This window comes from Oryx dammah, unplaced genomic scaffold (assembly GCF_014754425.2).
Source record: "Oryx dammah isolate SB20612 unplaced genomic scaffold, SCBI_Odam_1.1 HiC_scaffold_11209, whole genome shotgun sequence".
Lineage (NCBI taxonomy): Eukaryota > Metazoa > Chordata > Mammalia > Artiodactyla > Bovidae > Oryx > Oryx dammah.
In genome coordinates this window covers 3,936,924-3,957,309 of record NW_024080602.1, presented here as the reverse complement: position 1 = coordinate 3,957,309, position 20,386 = coordinate 3,936,924, and the positions used below count along the sequence as shown (strand labels likewise).

The 20,386-nt window shown below is 38.9% G+C and overlaps 1 protein-coding gene and 1 pseudogene across 1 annotated transcript; both read left to right on the top strand.

Annotated features, from left to right (window-relative positions):
* The first annotated feature begins 9,034 nt into the window (after nucleotides 1–9,034).
* On the top strand, nucleotides 9,035–10,346 carry LOC120860865 (annotated as a pseudogene).
* Nucleotides 10,347–12,901: 2,555 nt separating this feature from the next.
* LOC120860894 (uncharacterized protein C15orf61 homolog) lies at nucleotides 12,902–18,091 on the top strand. Its single transcript, XM_040236608.1, has 2 exons — nucleotides 12,902–13,305; nucleotides 17,865–18,091. The coding sequence occupies exons 1-2, from the start codon at nucleotides 12,960–12,962 to the stop codon at nucleotides 17,990–17,992; spliced, it is 474 nt and encodes a 157-aa protein (XP_040092542.1). The 5' UTR covers nucleotides 12,902–12,959; the 3' UTR covers nucleotides 17,993–18,091.
* Nucleotides 18,092–20,386: the final 2,295 nt, after the last annotated feature.

The following is a 20,386-nucleotide window of genomic DNA, read 5'->3' as shown; positions in this document are numbered from 1 at the left end:
ACTTGATTGTGTCCAACTATTTGCAACCTCACGTCCTGCTGCCCACCAGGCTCCTCTGTCCATGGAATTTTCCAAGCAAGAATGCTGGAATGGGTAGCCAAACCCTTCTCCAGGGGATTTCCCCAACCCAGGGATTGAACTCAGATCTCCTGCATTACAGGCAGATTCTTTTACTGTATGAGCCACCAGGGAGACCCAGTGATATATACACACATAACTTAATCTTTTAACGCATACATATTGAGTTCCTAGGGCTTCCCTGGTAGCTCAGCTGGTAAAGAAGCCGCCTGCAATGTAGGAAACCTTGGTTTGATTTGTGGGTCAGGAAGATCCCCTGGAGAAGGGATAGGCTACCACTCCAGTATTCTTGGGCTTCCCTGGTGGCTCCAGTTGGTAAAGAATCCGCCTGTAATGTGGGAGACATGGGTTTGATCCCTGAGTTGGGAAGATCCCCCGGAGGAGGGCATGGCAACCCACTCCAGTATTCTTGCCTGGAGAATCTCCATGGACAGAGGAGCCTGGCAGGCTATAGTCCATGTGGTCACAAAGAGTCACGACACAACTAAGCACTGCACAGCATCGAGTTCCTATTATATAGTTTTTTCTCTTTGTATATAATTTTTAAAATAGGTTATATCAGACATATTATATAGTAGACTGTGTTTTTCACTTAGCAATAAATTACGATGACACCTCAGAAATTCTTAGTGTGTGTTAGTCGCTCAGTCATGTCTGACTCTGAGTGCACGGACTGTAGCCCAATAGGCACCCCTGCCCACGAAATTCTCCAAGCAAGAATACTGAAGTGGGTTGCCATTTCCTTCTCCAGGGGATCTTCCCAACCCAGGGATTGAACCTAGGTCTCCCACATTGCAAGCAGATTCTTTACCATCTGAGTCACCAAAAATTCTTACCCAATGCTATTCTATTAATGGCTTAAGGACGTTACTAATTCTCTATTGTTAGACTATCAAGCACATGGGCATTTCAGCGCATCCTTCCAATACACATCATGTTACTCTCAACCAGTTAAGATAGTTATAAGTAATATTAACAATGCCTTATATTCACCTGGTACTTTATAGTTCACAATCTATTTTTATACGCCATTTGGTCCTTACAATAAACTCAAGCAAACAGAGCAGAAACTCAGAAAGGTTACATTATGCAGGATACAGGATGCTTGGGGCTGGTGCACTTGGATGACCCAGAGAGATGGTTTGGGGAGGGAGGGGGGAGGAGGGTTCAGGATTGGGAATTCATGTACACCCACGGCAGATTCATGTTGATATATGGCAAAACCAATACAGTATTGTAAAGTAAAAAAAGTAAATAAATAAATAAATAAAATAAAATAGCTACAACTTAGGGGAAAAAAAAAAAAGGTTACATTATTTCCCTAAAATCATAAAAAAAGAACAGTAATAGGGAGTCCAGATTCAAACCTAGGTCGATCTATCTCTGCAGCCTGGGCTCCTCACTTTACGTCATCACCCCTGGTTGAAGCCTTCATTTTACAGATGAGTGATCCATGCTTAGAGAAGGGAGTAATGATGTGCCCAGAGTCACAAAACTTCTTTAAGAAAGAATAGAGGTAAAGTAGAACCCAGGTCTCCTGACTCCCTGTCCAAAGCTCTCTCAACTACATGCTGGGTCAACAAATTAGAAAAAAAAAAAAACCAAATTGCTCCATAGCTACAACGGTGACCAACACATGCTGTTACACTTCTCTGAAGATTACTCTGTATATTTGCTCAGTGCTGCGAAGTGCCAACCCGATGACACTTGCAATCTTGAGCTTATTTGATGTGGTTGGGAAGCAAATGAGATTCTGGTGCCCCTGTTGCGCATAGGTGCTCAATGAGCATTTCCTGCATAGTGGGAAAGTGCCCTATATTTACAGTATTTGATCCAGTTTAACAGCAAGATCTAATGTTAAAATTAGCCTTGTAAAAGTTTTCACCCTAGTTCACACAAAAACAAGATTCTGAGATTATGACTAGCAATTTTTCATGAGTTGATTTATCTGAATAAAACCTATAAGGTTTTGAACCATTAAACATTCGATTTAGAAAAAAAATCTCAGCATACAGAAGAATAAACTGAGAAATGGAACAGATCTGTTTCTTTTAATAATTATGAGCAATATCTCAAACTCAGCATCCTTAGACCATTGAGCTGTGTAGGATGAATGTGCTAATTAATCAATTACTACCCAACAATGTACCCCGTTTATTTACTGAAATGCACCAGAAATGTGTGCAGAACTGGTAATTATTAATCATCTTCAGTAACAAATATGACTCAAGTTCACCTTCATATAATTAATAGAGCATGTAGTTAGTTTTAACATCTTGCTTTATTAGAAACAGCAAGAAGGAATAAAAAGAAAGAGCTGAACTACAGTTGTGGTTCACTGAAGTGCTAGCTTGGACTAAATGTGCCTATGACTCACAGCAGCAGCATTATTCATACCTGTCCAAACTATGGCCAGATGCTCTCTCCATTAAAGTCTGTAAAAACCAAACTTTTTAATGTGAATAAAATTTTAGATTTACAGAAAAGTTGTAAAAGCAGTCCAAAGAATTCCTACATATTCTCTACCCAGGTTCCCCTAATAAAATCTAAGTGTCAGAGCTTGATAACTTGCTTAGAATTGGGATCTTTGCTTATGATAGGCAAATGCTTTATTGCATGCCTTTCAATTTTAAAGATATTTCAAAAGTACTGTGATATGCATAGAAATAGCTGTTTAACAACAAATTTTGCAAGTGATTCCATTATGAAAAATAGTTCTTTTTTTTTTTCTTGAGGATCATAATGTGTGCCCTCAAATTTCCTTTTGAGTCAGATAGACTCCTGGGTATAGAAAGGCCATATTTTGGGTCTATAATGCTATTTCCTGTTTAGTTACAAATTGTATAACATCTAAAGTGTGTTAGTAACTTTTACATCTGAGTCCAGCATCAGATGATTCTTTTTAATTGAAGTCAAACATTAGGTTTTGAATTCTATCAATGTAGGTTAGCAGCAGCAGGTTTGGGTCCCAGCTCTACTACCCTGCCTGCCCTGTGACTGGAGCAGCTTATTTTAACTTCTAACTTTGGACACTGGGTTTCTTCAGTTTGAAGATGAGGAAAATGAAACTTTGATTTAGAATATTGTTTCAATGAAACAATAAGTAGAAACTTGAATGCATGCTCAGTTGCTCAGTAATGTCCAACTCTTTGCAACCCCATGGACTGTAGCCTGCCAGGCTCCTCTGTCCTTGGAATTCTCCAGGCAAGAATTTCTGGAGTGGGTTGCCATTCTCTTCTCCAGAGGAATCTTCCTGACCCAGGGAGTCAGACCTGAGTGTCTTGTATCCCCTGCGTTGACAGGTGGATTCCTTACCTCTGCACTGAGTAGCCCAGTTGGAAACTACTTAGCATGAAATAAATACTCAGTAACTGGCTAAGTATTATTACACTGACATTATGGCCCTCTGCAGCCACTTTTAGCTTAAAAAAATGAAATATGCACAAGTATGCATACCCAAATCAAAAGGTATTTCATATAATGGAAACTGAAAATGTAGATTCACATTTTTTAAGTTTTCCTGAAGGGAAAAACTGATAAAATTTAATGCTGTGGAACTCCAGTATTCGTGCCTGGAAAATTCCATGAACAGGGGAGCCTGGTGGCTACAATCCATGGAGCTGCAGAGTCGGACATGACAGAGCAACTGAGGACATGCACACAGTAAATCAAAGGGCTTAGCAGGTGGCTCAGTGGTAAAGAATCCTCTGGCCAATGCAGGAGACTGGGATCAATCCCTGGGTTGGGCAGGTTCCCTGGAGAGGGAAATGACAACCCACCCCAGTATTCTTGCCTGGAAAATCACATAGAGAGAGGAGCCTGAAGGGCTACATTCCATGGGGTCACAAAAGAGTCAGACACGACTTAGTGACTAAACAACAACAGTAAATTAAAAACCTCACCCATCTGAAAATACCAGTGGAATGCCACTTCCAAAACCTAAACTGACAAATCATAAATCAGTGGTAGACTATGGTATTTCTATAATAAAATGATTCAAGGGCCCTTTAAATGGAGAGCCCCCTCAGGGCATCTCAGTATTTGTTTATAGATCATTAACTACTTGACAGTGAGTCTGGAGAGGGGGCATAAAGACTCACAGCTAAAGTGCTAAGAGTCACTGTCGGTTGAAGATCAGCAATAAAGCCAAAATATCTTAGGAATGTGATATGAAAATCTGATTTCTACTACAAAAATGCTCTATGCTATTCATGATTAAATCTGTTAGTAGGACGAAGCTCACTTTACGAAGCTGAGACTAATATGGGTTTTATGACAAAGTGAATTTACTGGGTCATGTTTTCAAATGCTTCCCCAAACACTGACTACATATCATAAAGATTTTAACATTGAAAACATGCCCATAAAGTAGACTGTGTTATCTACCAGCATAAATCATACTTGGTTTCAAAAAGTCACAAATATGTCTTCTTGCTACTAGATTCTGGCATCCACAGGACAGGAGAATAGCATAGAAACGTTTCCTAATGAGAAGCTTACTGAAAGCTGAGTGATCAGAATTTTGATTCATGTTTCTTGTGTATGATCTTAGATAAGTTTCTTTCCTAGTCTGCAGCTTAATTTCTCCAAATACCAAACTTAAAATTAAAACCACTGACCCTGAATACTATGTATTCACTTTACCCACTTTCAAACCACCGCCCCCCCTTATTCAACAAATAAGAGTGCCTACCATATGCCAAGTTACTAGGTTCTGTGGGCACAACCGTTAACAAAACACACAAAACCCTCTGGCCTTATAAAGTTTACATTCCAGTGGGGTGGGGGAGGCAGGGAGAACTTGAAAGTAGCTTAGACATAGATACTTTTGGAAGAGATCCCTGTACCCACTTTGTTCACAATAAAATGTCTGACCAGAGTAATTCTTGTCACTCTTTGTAATAGCAGCCCCGGCTGCCAGCCAACTCCTTGGAGGCTTTCAGAACATCAATCAATTCCACAGAAGGACTCAAAAAGATCTAGAAAAAATATGGCAGTTCTTTCCTTTCCTAATGACTCCTGCCATAACTCAATACCTCCAAGAGAATGATTTTGCATAAAACCAATGTATATTGTCCTTCCCAGGGAAGACACAACCATATAGGAATAGAGCAGCAAGCACCGCTTGCCACTGATAGAAATGGGAAAAATGAATGAGCATCCTTCCTGTTGTAGAGATAACTTATGCACTTCCTCTGGTGCTGAGCTCGGCTTAGAGGGCACTGAACTGTTAGGCAAATTTGGTTCCTAGGAGACTCAGGACGGTGGCTCTTTGGAGTACGTTTTTAAATTCCACAGCATGCTGGAATATGAACTGGGGCAGCAGCAATTCCATGGTCCTCCTTTTCTTAAACCAAAAGTCCTAAAGCTTCAAACTGGAAACTGTAAATGAAATTCTAATAGGAAATATTTCTATTCCTTTTAAATAATTCCTTTATCTTTTACCAACATGTTAACATATGCAATTAATATCTTGCTTTTAATTCTCCTTCTGAGAATAGCAGTGAATTAAAATCTACATGCCTACCCTACTTTCTTTTAAATCACATTATGAGCGCGCACACACACAGAAATATAGTGATCAGGATCTCACAGTATGGTGGTAAAAACAATACAAGGATAAAGATTCTATATATGTATGAGGTCACGCTTGGCTCATGTTCACTATATATGGTTTCTGTACATATTTGTTAATAAATACTAATAGGATGTGTTAATAAGTAATATATTACAGAACTCATTGTTTTCAAGCTTTTTATTGAAGTATAACATACATGCAGAAAAGGGCACACATCATATGTGTTTAGTAGTTCACAAACTGAATATACCCATTTAACAAGAATCAGATCAAGAAAGAGGATAATCCATAGGTTCATCAACTATAACAAATGTATTACTCTGCGGCTAGTGGTGGTAGTTTAGTCAATAAGTCATGTCCAACTCTTGTAATCCCATGAACTGTAGCCTGCCAGGCTCCTCTGTCCATGGGATTCTTCAGGCAAGAATACTGGAGTGGGTTGCCATTTCCTTCTCTAGAGGATCTTCCCAACCCAGGGATCAAACCCAGGTATCCTACATTGCAGATTCTTTACCAACTGAGCTAACAGGGAAGCCCATTTACTCTGATGGGGGATGCTAATAATGCGGAAGGCTACACATGTGAAGTGAAGTGAAGTCGCTCAGTCGTATCCGACTCTTTGTGACCCCATAGACTGCAGCCTGCCAGGCTCCTCTGTCCATGGGACTTTCCAGGCAATAGTACTGGAGTGGATTGCCATTTCCTTCTCCAGGGGATCTTCCCAACCCAGGGCTCGAACCCGGGTCTCCAGCATTGTAGACAGACACTTTACCATCTGAGCCACCAGGGAATTTATGAGAAAGATCTGTATCTTCCTCTTAATTTTGTAGTGAGTCTAACTAAAACCACTCTTAAAAAATTGTCTTAAAAAAAGAACTATAAAAATCAAAGAATGTTTTTCAAAAGACAGAATTTAATTCCAGTCCCCCAGAAGTCACCTCATACTCCTTGTGGTAATTGTCTCTGCCAACCTGTAGTGATCACTTCTCTGTCTTCTAACAGAACAGATGAGTTTAGGCCCATTTTATACTTCATAGAAATGAAATAAAACAGTGAATACTTTGACACCTGACTTCTTTCACTATTCCCTATGTTTGTGAGATTCATGTGCGCTGTGTGTGATTGTAGGTCATTCTTGTTGCTGTGTAGTAGTCTATCATGTGAATGTGCCATAATTTGTTATCTGCTCTACTACTGATACGAATTTGAGTACTTTCCTGGTTGAGTGCCACAAATATAAATAGTGCTGCTATGAATATTCTAGTATATGTCTTTTGAAGAACATATGCACACAACTTCTGTTGGGAATTGCCATAGACTCTTTGTGACCCCCATAAACAGTTTTGAAAACGTTGAAGCCCTAATACCCAATGTGATGGTATTTGGAGATAAGTCCTCATGTGTGAAGAGGGGATAAAGGTTATATGAAATCATAAAGGTGTGACCCTATAATAGGCCTGGTACCCTAACTGGAAAAGAGTCAGACACAGAGTTAGCTCTGCCTACCATGGGAGGATTTACAGCAAGAGGGAAACATAAGCCAAGAGGAGAACTCTCACAGGGAACCCAACTGGCTGGCACCTGATCCTGGACTTCCCAGTCCCCAGAACTGGGAGAAATAAATTTATTGTTGGCTAAATCTAGTCTGTGATGCTAAAGCTGAAACTCCAGTACTTTGGCCACTTCATGTGAAGAGTTGACTCATTGGAAAAGACTCTGATGCTGGGAGGGATTGGGGGCAGGAGGAGAAGGGGACAACAGAGGATGAGATGGCTGGATGGCACCACTGACTCGATGGACATGAGTCTGAGTGAACTCTGGGAGTTGGTGATGGACAGGGAGGCAAAGAGTCAGACACAACTGAGCGACTGAACTGAACTGAACTGAAATCTAGTCGGTGGTATTTTGTTATGGCAGCCTCAGCACACCACCTAGGAGTGGTATTGCTGGGTCATAAGGTATGCATTTATTTAGCTTTAATCAGTAAACTGCCAAAAAAAAATTCCAAAGTGGTTGCCAACCATGTATAAAACTTCTAACTGCTGCATATCCTTAGTACTTTCTATCTTTTCTACCTTAGCCCACTTCAGTGGGTGTGTAATATTTAAGGTAATATATATTTAATAGTTCCGTTTCTTATATGATTAGAGAAACTAAGCACTTTTTTTACATTATTGAACATCTAGATGTTCCTCTTTGGGAAGGGTCCATGAAATATTTTGGCCAGCTTTCTATTAGATTGTCTTTTTAAAATGATTTGTTCTAGATACCAAATGCTTTGTCAGATATATGTAATGCAAATACTTCTCTCACTCTTTTGATTACCTTTTTATTTATTCTCAATAATGCCTTTTAATGAACAGAAATTCTTAATTTTAATATATTCCAAACTATCAACTTTGTAGAACTTATTTTTAACATGTTCTGAACATTTGCAATGTCATAAGTGCCTTTAAAACAAAACCAAAACAAAATCCGTTCTTTCCAGGAGCGGCATGATACACCCATGCACATGTTAAAAGCTATACAAGGCAGCACTATTTATAGATATTTTTAAAGGGTTCTGTCTAAGAGATAGGTCATCTCTCCATACTTTGTGGAAAACTAAATATTTGTGCATTTAATGCACTTAATTACTGGACACTAAGCAATGTTTTTAAACACTGACTTAGGCTTTTGAATAACAACTTCTAAGTCCCTTTGGGGGCACTTGAAGAATTAGAATAGAAAATTCATTGCTATGAAGAATTAGAACAGAAAAGAAAATCAAGCATCTGATCTGAATTGTAGTTTTTTGAGAGATTATCTTATTTCAATTATGGAAAGAGTACTATATAAAGTTAGAAAAGATATCTAGATGTCATATTCTTCAGCTCTGCATCTTTAGGCTGGGGTAATATTTCATTAAAACACTCTTGAAAACCTAGGTGTGGTATACCATCTATCAGAAATCTTTGGACAAACTTCCTATCTTACAATAGAAAAGAGAGATAATCAAAGAGCCTTGGATCAGAGAAACCTTTAACACTGATGAGGTTTTTCCAGGAGAGCATCTTCCAACAGAAATCCTTCAGCTCCCTAGCTGTTTTACAAGCTTCCATGAGACAATGCAGTGCTACCTAGGTAAACTTCTGGTTCTCTTTATCGGTGGTTTTTACCTTATATACTACAGAACGTAGGATTTCTCAGACTGAATTCAGAGGTTCCCCAAATGTTTGATTCAAATTTTATTTTTTTTAATAGATTTTTATATTGTCAAAAGGGAGATGTCCAATTTTTTTTAACATATTACAAACTCCCCATGCATTAATTTGAGGTTAAGCCATCTCAGCATAGATCTCAAAATTCATCTCCAGTTGTCATCTTTAGTTGAAGCACATGCCCAAGATTTCACGGTGAATCACTTAAAAACCACTCTTACTTATATCTACTTCTCCCAAGAGATCAGGATTTTCTTGATAGTAAACAATCAAAACCAAGGAGTAAGAAATAAACTGTTATTTTTAAAAAAGAAAAAAAGAAACTATCCTCAGGCTACTATAACTGCAACTGTTAGCCATAGCCCCCAACTTCAAAAAAAATTGAGCATAAAACAGCAGGGTCAAGAGCACATTGGCAGTGGGCCAGCCATGGCATCCCAACCATACTAATTCCTGTTGGTCTTACCTGTGTCTCTGCCAGCCAGGCTCCCTTGATTCCTTCCCATTTCTAAGCTTGGTTCTGCAGACTTCCTATTTATTATTTTAGCTATCCAACTGCCTTCCAATAAATTCTTTTTCTGCTAAAAGCAAAACAAAACAAAGTAAAAACCCAGGACAATAACAAACTGCTAAGTCACGTCAGTCGTGTCCGACTCTGTGCGACCCCATAGACGGCAGCCCGTCAGGCTCCCCCGATCCCTGGGATTCTCCAGGCAAGAACACTGGAGTGGGTTGCCATTTCCTTCTCCAATGCATGAAAGTGAAAAGTGAAAGTGAAGTCGCTCAGTCGTGTCCAACTCTTATCGACCCCATGGACTGCAGCCTACCAGGCTCCTCCTTCCATGGGATTTTCCAGGCAAGAGTACTGGAATGGGGTGCCATTGCCTTCTCCGAACAACAAACTAGTCTCATTTTTAAAATTTACCTTTAATATTAAAATTTTGCACTTAATAAATGTTTAGTAATAAAACACAAGTTTTCATCTACTTTATAGGTTGGGGTTCTATGACAGATTTTGTTTCAAAAGGAACTCCATCTTTTTAAAATTTAATTTGAACTCCTGTAATGGTTACTGCCTTGAAAGCATTGCCACATGTATGCAGCCGCTTAGCCTCAGCATCCGGAGCTCCTGGAAGGAAGTTAGAATTAAACAAATACCACTCTCTCTGTAAGCTTCGGCCTTCAAGAATCAGTCACCTCAAGATCTCAACGTCTGACATCAGTTTCAAGACAAGTGTTTCTAATCATCTTTTCATTGCCTTTGGTGCTGCCTATTATTGAAGCAGTAGAAACTAGAGATACAACAGCTCTCTTGTCAGGTGTGGTTCTCAGCATTACAGGGATCTGTGCTTGTTTGGTGGGGGGGTGTATATGCACAAACAAGAAATGGACAGGTATGACTTTAAAGGGCCTCCTGAATCAAGCCTTGCCCTGAAGACCTTTGTGCTATTGAGGTTCAGAACTGAGCTTTGGTGTCTGAAAGTTCCCAAGAAAGAGCAAACTGGGTAGTTTCACATTCTTGGTTATTGACTGAACAAATCAATATAACGGAAAAATTGATACATTTGAACAATTCGTATACTGAACAAATTGATAATATTGTGTTAAATGGAAAACAAAATGTTTTCTTCACAACAAATAATGCACTGAAAAACATCATCTATAGTTTGCATTTGCTAGTTAGAAAGGTCAAAGAAATGAGATGGCTGAAATTTGTGTAATATTTCAGTTTCAGAATTCTCAATAGGAAGGAAGCTCTTGCTCAAAATCGTAGGAAACTGTTACTGCTCAGTTATAATCAGTACCTCCTCTATCACTAAGGAGTCTTTTCTCCATTATTTTTATTGGATTTTTGTTACCTCCCAAGTTAATATTGTACCTAGATATTAAATACAGTTGGTTAAAAATTAAAACTTATCTTTTGTGGGGGAAAAAGTTTAGAGAACATATTCAATGTATTTAACACTGAAATGGGGAAGAGATTTAATGTTTAACAAAGACAAAAATATCTCTATATGAACTGAGCAACATCTCCATGGTGAGAAGTACTATATTAAATATAAACCCATTATGTAAAAAGCATTAAAAATCATGGTGCTGAATTTTAAAATGTTAAATATAAACCCATTATTTAAAAAAGTTTAAAACGTTTACTTTGAAATCATAGTATTGAATGCTGCTAAGTCACTTCAGTCGTGTCCGACTGTGTGCAACCCCATAGACGGCAGCCCACCAGGCTCCCCCGTCCCTGGGATTCTCCAGGCAAGAACACTGGAGTGGGTTGCCATTTCCTTCTCCAATGCATGAAAGTGAAAAGTGAAAGTGAAGTCGCTCAGTCCTGTCTGACCCTCAGCAACCCCATGGACTGCAGCCTCCCAGATTCTTGTCTTAGCCTCCTTCCAACCATTTCTGTGCAAATCTAACTATATTGTGCCTCCCCATAAAATCTTTTAAAAACTTTTATCTAACAGGGAATCCTATAAAGGTAAGGTTTAAATTATTTGCTTGACTACAAGGCCTCTGAAATTACTTATCCTACAAGGTTTGGTACACGGTTGTGGGTGCTCAATCCTTGTTTGTTGAAGGAATCAATAACAACTGGAGAATTTAAGAGTCGTCACACTATCCTCCACTCCTCTTGAGTTTTCAGCAATAATATTAACAGCAGTGGTTATATGGTGCTTACATATAATTATCTCATTTAACATCCAGCACTTTCCAGACACATTTTGTATGGTTTTTTCCCCAAACATGAATTTAAGACATGTAAGAGGAAATGCCTCTCTAGAAAATAGATGTTGTACAAGTTCTTACCCCAAGAAGCTGCAAAACTTGAGAAAAAGTTTTCCTAAAGAGGTTTGCAGCAATGAAATTAAAAGACGCTTACTCCTTGGAAGGAAAGTTATGACCAACCTAGATAGCATATTCAAAAGCAGAGACATTACTTTGCCAACAAAGGTCCACCCAGTCAAGGCTATGGTTTTTCCTGTGGTCATGTATGGATGTGAGAGTTGGACTGTGAAGAAAGCTGAGCGCTGAAGAATTGATGCTTTTGAACCGTGGTGTTGGAGAAGACTCTTGAGAGTCCCTTGGACTGCAAGGAGATCCAACCAGTCCATTCTAAAGGAGATCAGCCCTGGGATTTCTTTGGAAGGAATGATGCTAAAGCTGAAACTCCAGTACTTTGGCCACCTCATGCAAAGAGTTGACTCATTGGAAAAGACTTTGATGCTGGGAGGGATTGGGGGCAGGAGAAGAAGAGGACGACAGAGGATGAGATGGCTGGATGGCATCACTGACTCGATGGACGTGAATCTGAGTGAACTCCGGGAGTTAGTGATGGACAGGGAGGCCTGGTGTGCTGCGATTCATGGGGTCGCAAAGAGTCGGCACGACTGAGCGACTGAACTGAACTGACTGAAAACTAAGACTCCCAGTCTGGCCGTTTTCCAGGCTCTGAAGGAGATGGTGGTGCACCCTACATGGAGAGATTTAAGGCTTTCTAAAAAAAAAAAAAAATTTTTTTTTTCTGTTGAAATATCTGGGGCTTATTTTAAAAAACACGAAAGAGGGAACCTGAATGGAAAAGTGCTCCCCGAGTTTACTAGCCAATGCAAATCTCGGGACTTGGATTTAACTCACTTCCCTGCGGACAACTTCTTCAAATGTTTCCTCACCACCACCAATGAAGGATTTCTTCAGTCCACGACTTGGAAAAGAGACGCCGGCTTGAGTTCTGCCACTCCATTGTTTTAAAGCTTAATGTTCCTCATACCTGAACTAATAAAACTCACGAACCTCCCCTCACTCCCTCCCTAGGGTTATTAACCACTTTAGAGAGGTCTTTGGTGACGATTTAACTACCTCAGCTAGCTCACTCCACCCGGCCCTCCTCTCTGCTCCACTCTCTCCCCCGGAAGCCGCGGGACCTTTGTGCGCACGCGCCGCCGCGCCCCAGGGGCTCTCGCTCACTTGCGCAGCGCCCGTTGGGCGTCCCGCTGCCACCCTTGGGGAGCGGGCGCGCGCGCGCCCCTTCGGCTCCGCCCCCAGGGGCGCGCGCCCGTAAGGCGGCCGAGGGGCGGGGGACGCGGGCGAGGCCGGTCATGGAGGCCCTTCGGAGGGCCCACGAGGCTGTGCTTCGTCTGCTGCTGTGCCGGCCCTGGGCCACGGGCGCCGCCTCCCGCCCGAAGCCCCGAGCCTCGGAGGTGCTGACGCGGCACCTGCTGCAGCGGCGCCTGCCTCACTGGACCTCCTTCTGCGTGCCCTACAGCGCCGTCCGGAACGACCAGTTCGGCCTCTCGCACTTCAACTGGCCCGTGCAGGGCGCCAACTACCACGTCCTGCGCACCGGCTGCTTCCCCTTCATCAAGTACCACTGCTCCAAGGCTCCCTGGCAGGACTTGGCCGGGCAGGACCGGTTCTTCACGGCGCTCAAGGTCGTCAACCTCGGTGAGTGCCCCCGGGCCGGTGAAACACGTCCCGCCGCCGACTGCCCCGCTGTTTGCAAAGCACGCTGACGTTCTGCCTCCGAGGCCGCGACCCCGTCCCGAGATCGGACCGCGCCGGCGCGGGGTTACTTACCCTGCCCCGGCCCCGCGCAGGCTCGCCCGGGCGCACGCGCTCGCCACGCTTCGCCCAATGCTGGGGCGTTTCCCAGACTCTGCCTCCGCGTCCCACCCACTCTGCAGCTTTGCAGGACTGACCCTGGTCCTGGGCTTCTGTATTCCCCGCCCAGCAGGTGCTTGTCAGAGCTAAGTTGTTGCTCGTGAATGGTACCCCGGAAAGTGGGGCTTATTGACAGGCCTGTACAGTGGGACCCCTCTGCATCCGCTCCCAGTGAGAGGGCATTTTATTCTTACTTCCAGCCACTCGTTAACTAGAAAGAGCCTTCCACTGGGCAGTAAGAAGGAGGGTGTAGAGCGCTGAAAATGGCTCTGAAGTTTTTATAAAATGCCTGATTATATGGTAGGATTCATTCTCATGAACATCACTTTGTGGGTGCTTTCAAGAGTATAAAATCGGAAACTACTTTTTTAAGTTTCTTTGTTCTCTTTACGTGAAGTCCCAGCAAGTTCGTTGTACTAAAACCACCGAAGGTTTTCACCGGTGGTATTGGCTTCTTCAGATACTAGGCCTAAAAGATATTTAGAAGATTGCCTCTTTAATACTGGTATGTTTTCATGGGAGTATTCCAAGTCAGAGTATTTACTCTTGCTGAATGTTTTATCTTTCGGTTAATGACAGAAGAGGCGTGAACATTGACGTGGGTGCATCTTTCATGTTTTACAGGTAAATGAAAAATAGGCCTCAGGATGTTTGAACCTATTAATAACTGATAATCAAATGAATCCATATTTCAGTAATTCAGAATCTAGATGTGCAAGCTAACTTACATTACCCAACCAGTTTTTTGACCCAGAATTAAAGCTGAACACGCGGCCACACTTTTACTATATAGTCTTGACAGTTTCTTAAATTTAAATACATTAGGTGTATTTTTGCTTATAATTGCTCACATATGTAAATCAGGGGGCCTGGAGCCATTGCTCCAACTAGTACTGTCCTGAGTTCATCCCATTAAGGAGAAGATTATTTAGGCGATGTGTAATCTTTTAAAAGTATGCCTTATTATTTGGCTGATGAACTATATAGAGCATGCCCACTAATTTTGAGGTTGATGTAAAGAAGTTGAAGAGTGTAGTGATTTAGAAAATTCAATCCAAAATTATTTGGAGAGACTAGAGGGATGACTAGATTCAGGAAGAATACGTTTGTTTTGTTGAATAGCATCTTCAGAAACAGAAAAAAGTCATTCTTCCTTAATGTACAGTTAATACACTTTAATAGGTTAGGAAAAGCATAACTGGAGAGTTGTTGGTAAACTATGTTCCCAATGCCTTTTTCTAAAAAAGTTTTCACCATTTAAGAGCACCTTACTGATTAGGGCCTAATCTTTTTAGGTAGAAAGAAATCTAAAGAAAACAGGATGCCCAGAAGATGCTCACATAGAAAAGTAGTGAAAGTAGTAAAATCTTTTGAATAAAGAAACAACAGCTGTAGTTTTTTTTTTTTTTAATGTGTGTGGAAGAGAAAGCGTAATAGTGATTTAATGGTCTTTATGACCTCTTTAAAATTCTAAAAATTCTGTTTAAAAGAGAATAAGAATTTTAAACTGAAAGGAAAACTTTCTGCTCAGGTATTTGCTTTAATACAAATTGGCTTATACTAATAAAAGGAGGTTTTTTTTTCTGGACTTTATTCACCAATTTGGTAATGTTTATTTTGTAATATTGTCTTAGGGGAAGAAAGTAGATAATAGAATTCTTTCTTATTCTGTGTTGTACTGTTGCGCCTCTGGATCATCAAGTACGTATTCTGTTTAAAAATACTTAGGATTTTATTCCTCCTCTTCCCTTTCAAATTAGTAATTATCAAAATAATTCATTTTTCCATTTTGTAAATAATAAAGATTTCTCTTTTACCCATTTGTTCCCTTTATTGCCTGCCTTCCTTTCAATGGAAGCGACATTTTACTGATGGTTTATCAGTCTGGGTATCCTGCTGGGAAGTAGATTGAGATTTAAGAAAATCAACTTACCATTGGAATGAATGGGTAATTGGAGACTTGCTACAAAGTTCTAATTTTTTTTAAGTGCTTAATTTGACAGTGGTTTACCTACTGTTCAGCTGACTCAAAATGAATTATTATGCAAAGAACTGGGTTTCACATTCATTTTGATGTTATGATATGTTTCAGACAGTCTAGAAAAAAATTGATTTTTCATCAAACCTTATAGTTTTTATAGCATATGTGCTATAAAGAAAATTATGGGTTTTTTTAACTGTGTTAATTATGTATGTGGCTAATCTTCACATTTAGTGTATTAGCCTGACTGCATTAAATAAGTAGACTGCAGGATAAAAAAAAATAAGAGAATTTCTGACTCCCATATCACATCTCAACCCCCTATCAAACAGCATTAACAGTACCTAGTTGTTTCTTAGTAAGAGCTAATGTAGTTATTAGTAATCCTTGGTCAGTCCTCCATTTTAGCTGAAAAAATACTGACCATTTGTGTGATTTTTTAAAAAAAAAATCAGTATTTTACAGGAAACTGATAAATACTGTAAAAACAAACAAAATTTTCAGTGTCACCAGCTATTTCTTAACTGAATGTCCTTATCATTGGTTTAAAAGTCATATTTTATTTATTTTACTATCAATATATTTGGTAGTGAGTAAAGTTGCTCAGTCTGTCCGACTCTTTGCGACCCCATGGACTGTAGCCTACCAGGCTCCTCCCTCCATGGGATTCTCCAGGCAAGAGTACTGGAGTGGGTTGCCATTTAAAATTAGTAATTATTTCTAGAACCTGTTTTTCTCTCCATTGATTTTCACCTTTTGAAGTTGTGATAACATATATTAAAGTGTATTTTTTATTTCAACTGCTCCCTCTTCACTCACTTCTACCTGTCTTATTCTTCACTCACTTCTGCCTGTCTTACTCTTGTTCTCTTGTCCACTCGCCCATTCTACACCCCCACTTGCCCTTTTTTTTTTTTTGGTTGAATGATTAATAAATAGCTTTATGATGCTAGTTTTTGCGGCTTTTTTGTGACATTCCCTTGAGGCTTTCAGAGATTTGCAGGGAGGTATTCACAAGGCAAAGAAGGCAATATTCTGTGAAAGGTTTCACAGGAGTTCCAGGAAACCCTGTGATTGTAAAAAACTGTGACCCAGTATACTCCTAAAAATAGAGAGGTGCCAGTCTGAATGGGGTTTTTTGCCTTTTCTCATTGCCAACTAGTGATGCTTCCCCTAATTAATCTTTGGCATCACAGTGGCTGGAATGCAGCTTCAGGGAATAAGCACAAAGTAGTCCAGTGAACTTACACAATCAAAAAAGAGCATAACACAGCAAAGATACTCTTGCAGAAAAAATAAGAAAAAAATTTAGCAATATGATTAGTTCTGAGCATGTGTTGATTTCCCTAGTAACTAGAAAGTGATTTTCCAAATTACCGCTCTTCTTTTAAACTGCTGACATTTTCTGTCCATTTCTGTCCTATGTATGTTCCACTCATACACAGGAACAGTAAAATTAATATTTGTGGAAAGCATACAATATTTTTATCGATTTCATGTGCCTTTGGTTTTATACATATGTTTTTAATGTTATTAGTAGTCATTGATTTTAAATAAGTGCCTTACAAAAAATAGGAATTACAAAAAATAGGAATTGTGAAAGTTTGGGGGTTTTTTTGTCCAGCTTCCTCTCATGGGCCTATGAGGGCTTAATGCAATCTCTGACTAGTATATGTTTAGTTTCATGTATCACAAATGGCAGCTTATCACAAATGGAAATATTTCAAAGAAGAAATATATTCTTGGAGTCTACTATTAACCTATTTCAAGTAGGTTGAAACAAGATTTTCAAATCAGTTGTAAAACTATGAATAGGATTCTTTCTTTCTCATGCTTGTTATTATACCAAAATCTTCCTTAGAATTAGGTTTTGCCTTTGATTTTGAAGACAGCTTTTTGACCTAGTTTCTTTTAAATTGTACAAAAATTATTTTAGCCATCAGTATTACTGTCCAACTTATAGCACAATAAAGATGACCTAGTAATTTAAGCTCAAGGCCAATAATGAAGCTCTCTACAACAAAATAAATTAATATTCTCTGTTTGCTTATTTGTGAAAAGACTATAGAATTACTTCATAATTACTCAGAGGTAATGAATTAATGTTTGTAAAGTACTTGAAGTAGTTTACACCAGTCTTATCTATAGTTTTAAAAATCTCTAGGCTCACACAATTGTTACTGTGTTTCACAATCATAGCTGAAATTGACCTCTTAGGTAGAGTCAGTGTTCACTCATATTTTTATAACTTTATAATTTATTGATGTTGCTAAAGAGTGCTATGTGATTTATACTATGACAAATATGAGTACATGATTAATAAATGTTTATTTCACAAATAACATATTCATTTGTTTTTTAGGTATTCCAACTTTATTATATGGACTTGGCTCCTGGTTATTTGCTAGAGTCACAGAGACTGTGCACACCAGTTATGGACCAATAACAGTTTATTTTCTAAATAAAGAAGATGAAGGTGCCATGTACTGAAAGTGTGTGTTGAAGCACGTAAATATCAGTAGATTATTTTTTCGTGTGTATGTGCAATATTTATTTTTGATCCTTTAAAATAAAACTTTGCAAACACCTTTTTCTTCCTACAGTGTCTGGTTCTTTAAGATGAATCATTGCCCTCAAGAGGCAAAGCTTTTCATACATTGTGATATATTGTGTACTCTGTTTAGCCAATGGGAACCACAAACACATAACATTATACCAATTTTTTCCTATAACTAGGTTGAACTAGAGATAAAAAATGATTGTAATTTATAGATTCTGTAGTTATATATCAACTCTTTGGAAATATAGATACCCACACAAAGAAGGAAGGAGAAAAAAGTCTTTAACATTGGGAAAAGTAGAGAATTTTAGAATATATGATGGAGATAAGATAACATCATTGGCAAATCAAAAATTGATAAGAATTCTAATTGCAATCTGAAATTTAAACCATTCAACTGGCAGGATTTTAAATGGAAATGTGTTAAAAGCCCTTGTGCCATTTTCCTGTACAAGAGGTGTGGGTGGAATGTTGACCTTTCCTATTACCTAAAGAATCCAGTACCACACTAATTTTTTTAATGTGATAACAACTCCATTTAATGCAAATGCAGCAAAATAGATGAAATTAAGACTTATTAAAAGTTAAAATAGCATGCTGATAAAGCTGTAAGAACAATTAAGATCTAGGAAGACACAGAAAAAATAAATTTGGTAACTGCCATGGGAAGTGGGCTGAAATTTTGAAGACCTGATGGCAGTTTTGTGTTAGAATTTTATTAAGTTAATTGCATTTTTGAAAACAAAGTCATTAAAAAAAATTTTATCCTTGGGGGTAGTTACAAAATACCCAGACGAATGGTAAATTTCAGAAATTTGGAGTAATTTAGGGAGAACTAAGTAGAACTATTTAATTTCTAAACCAATGGGTGTTTAAGATTTATGATCTCTCCCATAATTACAAACATGCATTATATATCATTTTATGTTAATGTGTTGCTGATGCTCTGCAACGTTTACACATTTTTGTAGCAAAATATTTTATAAAATTCAATCTAGCCAACATTTGGGTGCGTGCTTCTAACAAATCAGGGAAAGTGAGTGGCAGTAACTGAGGTGAAGGTACCAGGATAATGGAAGAAACACAAACTGGCTTTGTTAAAGGTAGTCATTGTAAATGAGCTACAGAGAGTGAACTCTTCTTCAAATATATGTAGTGTTCACTTGTCTAAAAGCAATTCTAAATAAAGCCTTAATCAAAGAAGTACTTATAGTCCAGAAGAATATACTTGACGCTAGTTAAATGAATGGCTTACACAAAGGAGATAGTGTTACATTAAGCTTCATTAATAATAAAACTGACTATTAGCATTTTGCAAGGAAGGCTAGAACTGATTTCCTCTGTAATGGGAAAAGTTAAATAACTATAGCTCAAGTTTTAAGTCAAATACTGGTCATTCATTGCTGCTGGTCTTGTCAATACTTGCTGTAAAGGTTTGGTCTCCACACAAGGCTGATAAAATGGTTTTTAATTACTAGACTATAAATACAGCTTTTCAGTAAAGTTGCACTTCTTTTCACACTGGCCTGTTTGATTTCTGATAATTTGTACTGCTGACTCTGCTTACCTGTTTTTCAATAGCTACGATCACAGTGACTTCTTGTCCATATGGTGATAGGTAAGTCTCCTTGGAGAACATCTTTGACAAACTACCCTATTGATCTCTGTAATTCTCTGCTGTTTGCAGCACTAAATAGAGCCTTGATTTCTTGCCTGATGTGCTCACTGTGTAACAATTAAGCAAATGTAATATTTTCTTGTATTACATGAAAATCAATAGACCTCTTGCTCTCATGGAGTTGATCATGGTGAAGGATGAACTCAGCAATGGCTAAGGGCATGGTTCAAATATTTAAAATATCATTCCTTGGATTTATGAAGCCTTATAGTGAACCATTTAGTCTGAAAAATGCTGCTCATTGAACAGCAATGGTTTTAAGTTTTTTCTTTGAAGTTGGATATTACATCAAAGTATTGTGGCCTAAAAGGGATAAAATATAAATGCTGGAAGTCAGGAGACTGATTCTATTTTTAGTAATAGTGCTGTCTTACTTTTTGACTTCAGGCTAATAACTCCTCCTTTGTGTCTTAGTTTTTTCTACCTGTAATCTCAGAAGGGCAAAATAAGAAACCTTTCTACCTTAAAAGTGTATCTTGATTGTGCTCGTAAGCAAATGTCAGTTTTATTTCAGAAATGCTGGTTTTGTAATCCTCATTCTTGTTTTCCATTTATGTTTAAAAGGCTTCATCAGTAAAAGGATTTTTAAAATAAGGTGAGAGGAAAGGAGAAGGAGACACATTGAAGGCAGTTTGCGTGAGCCTGT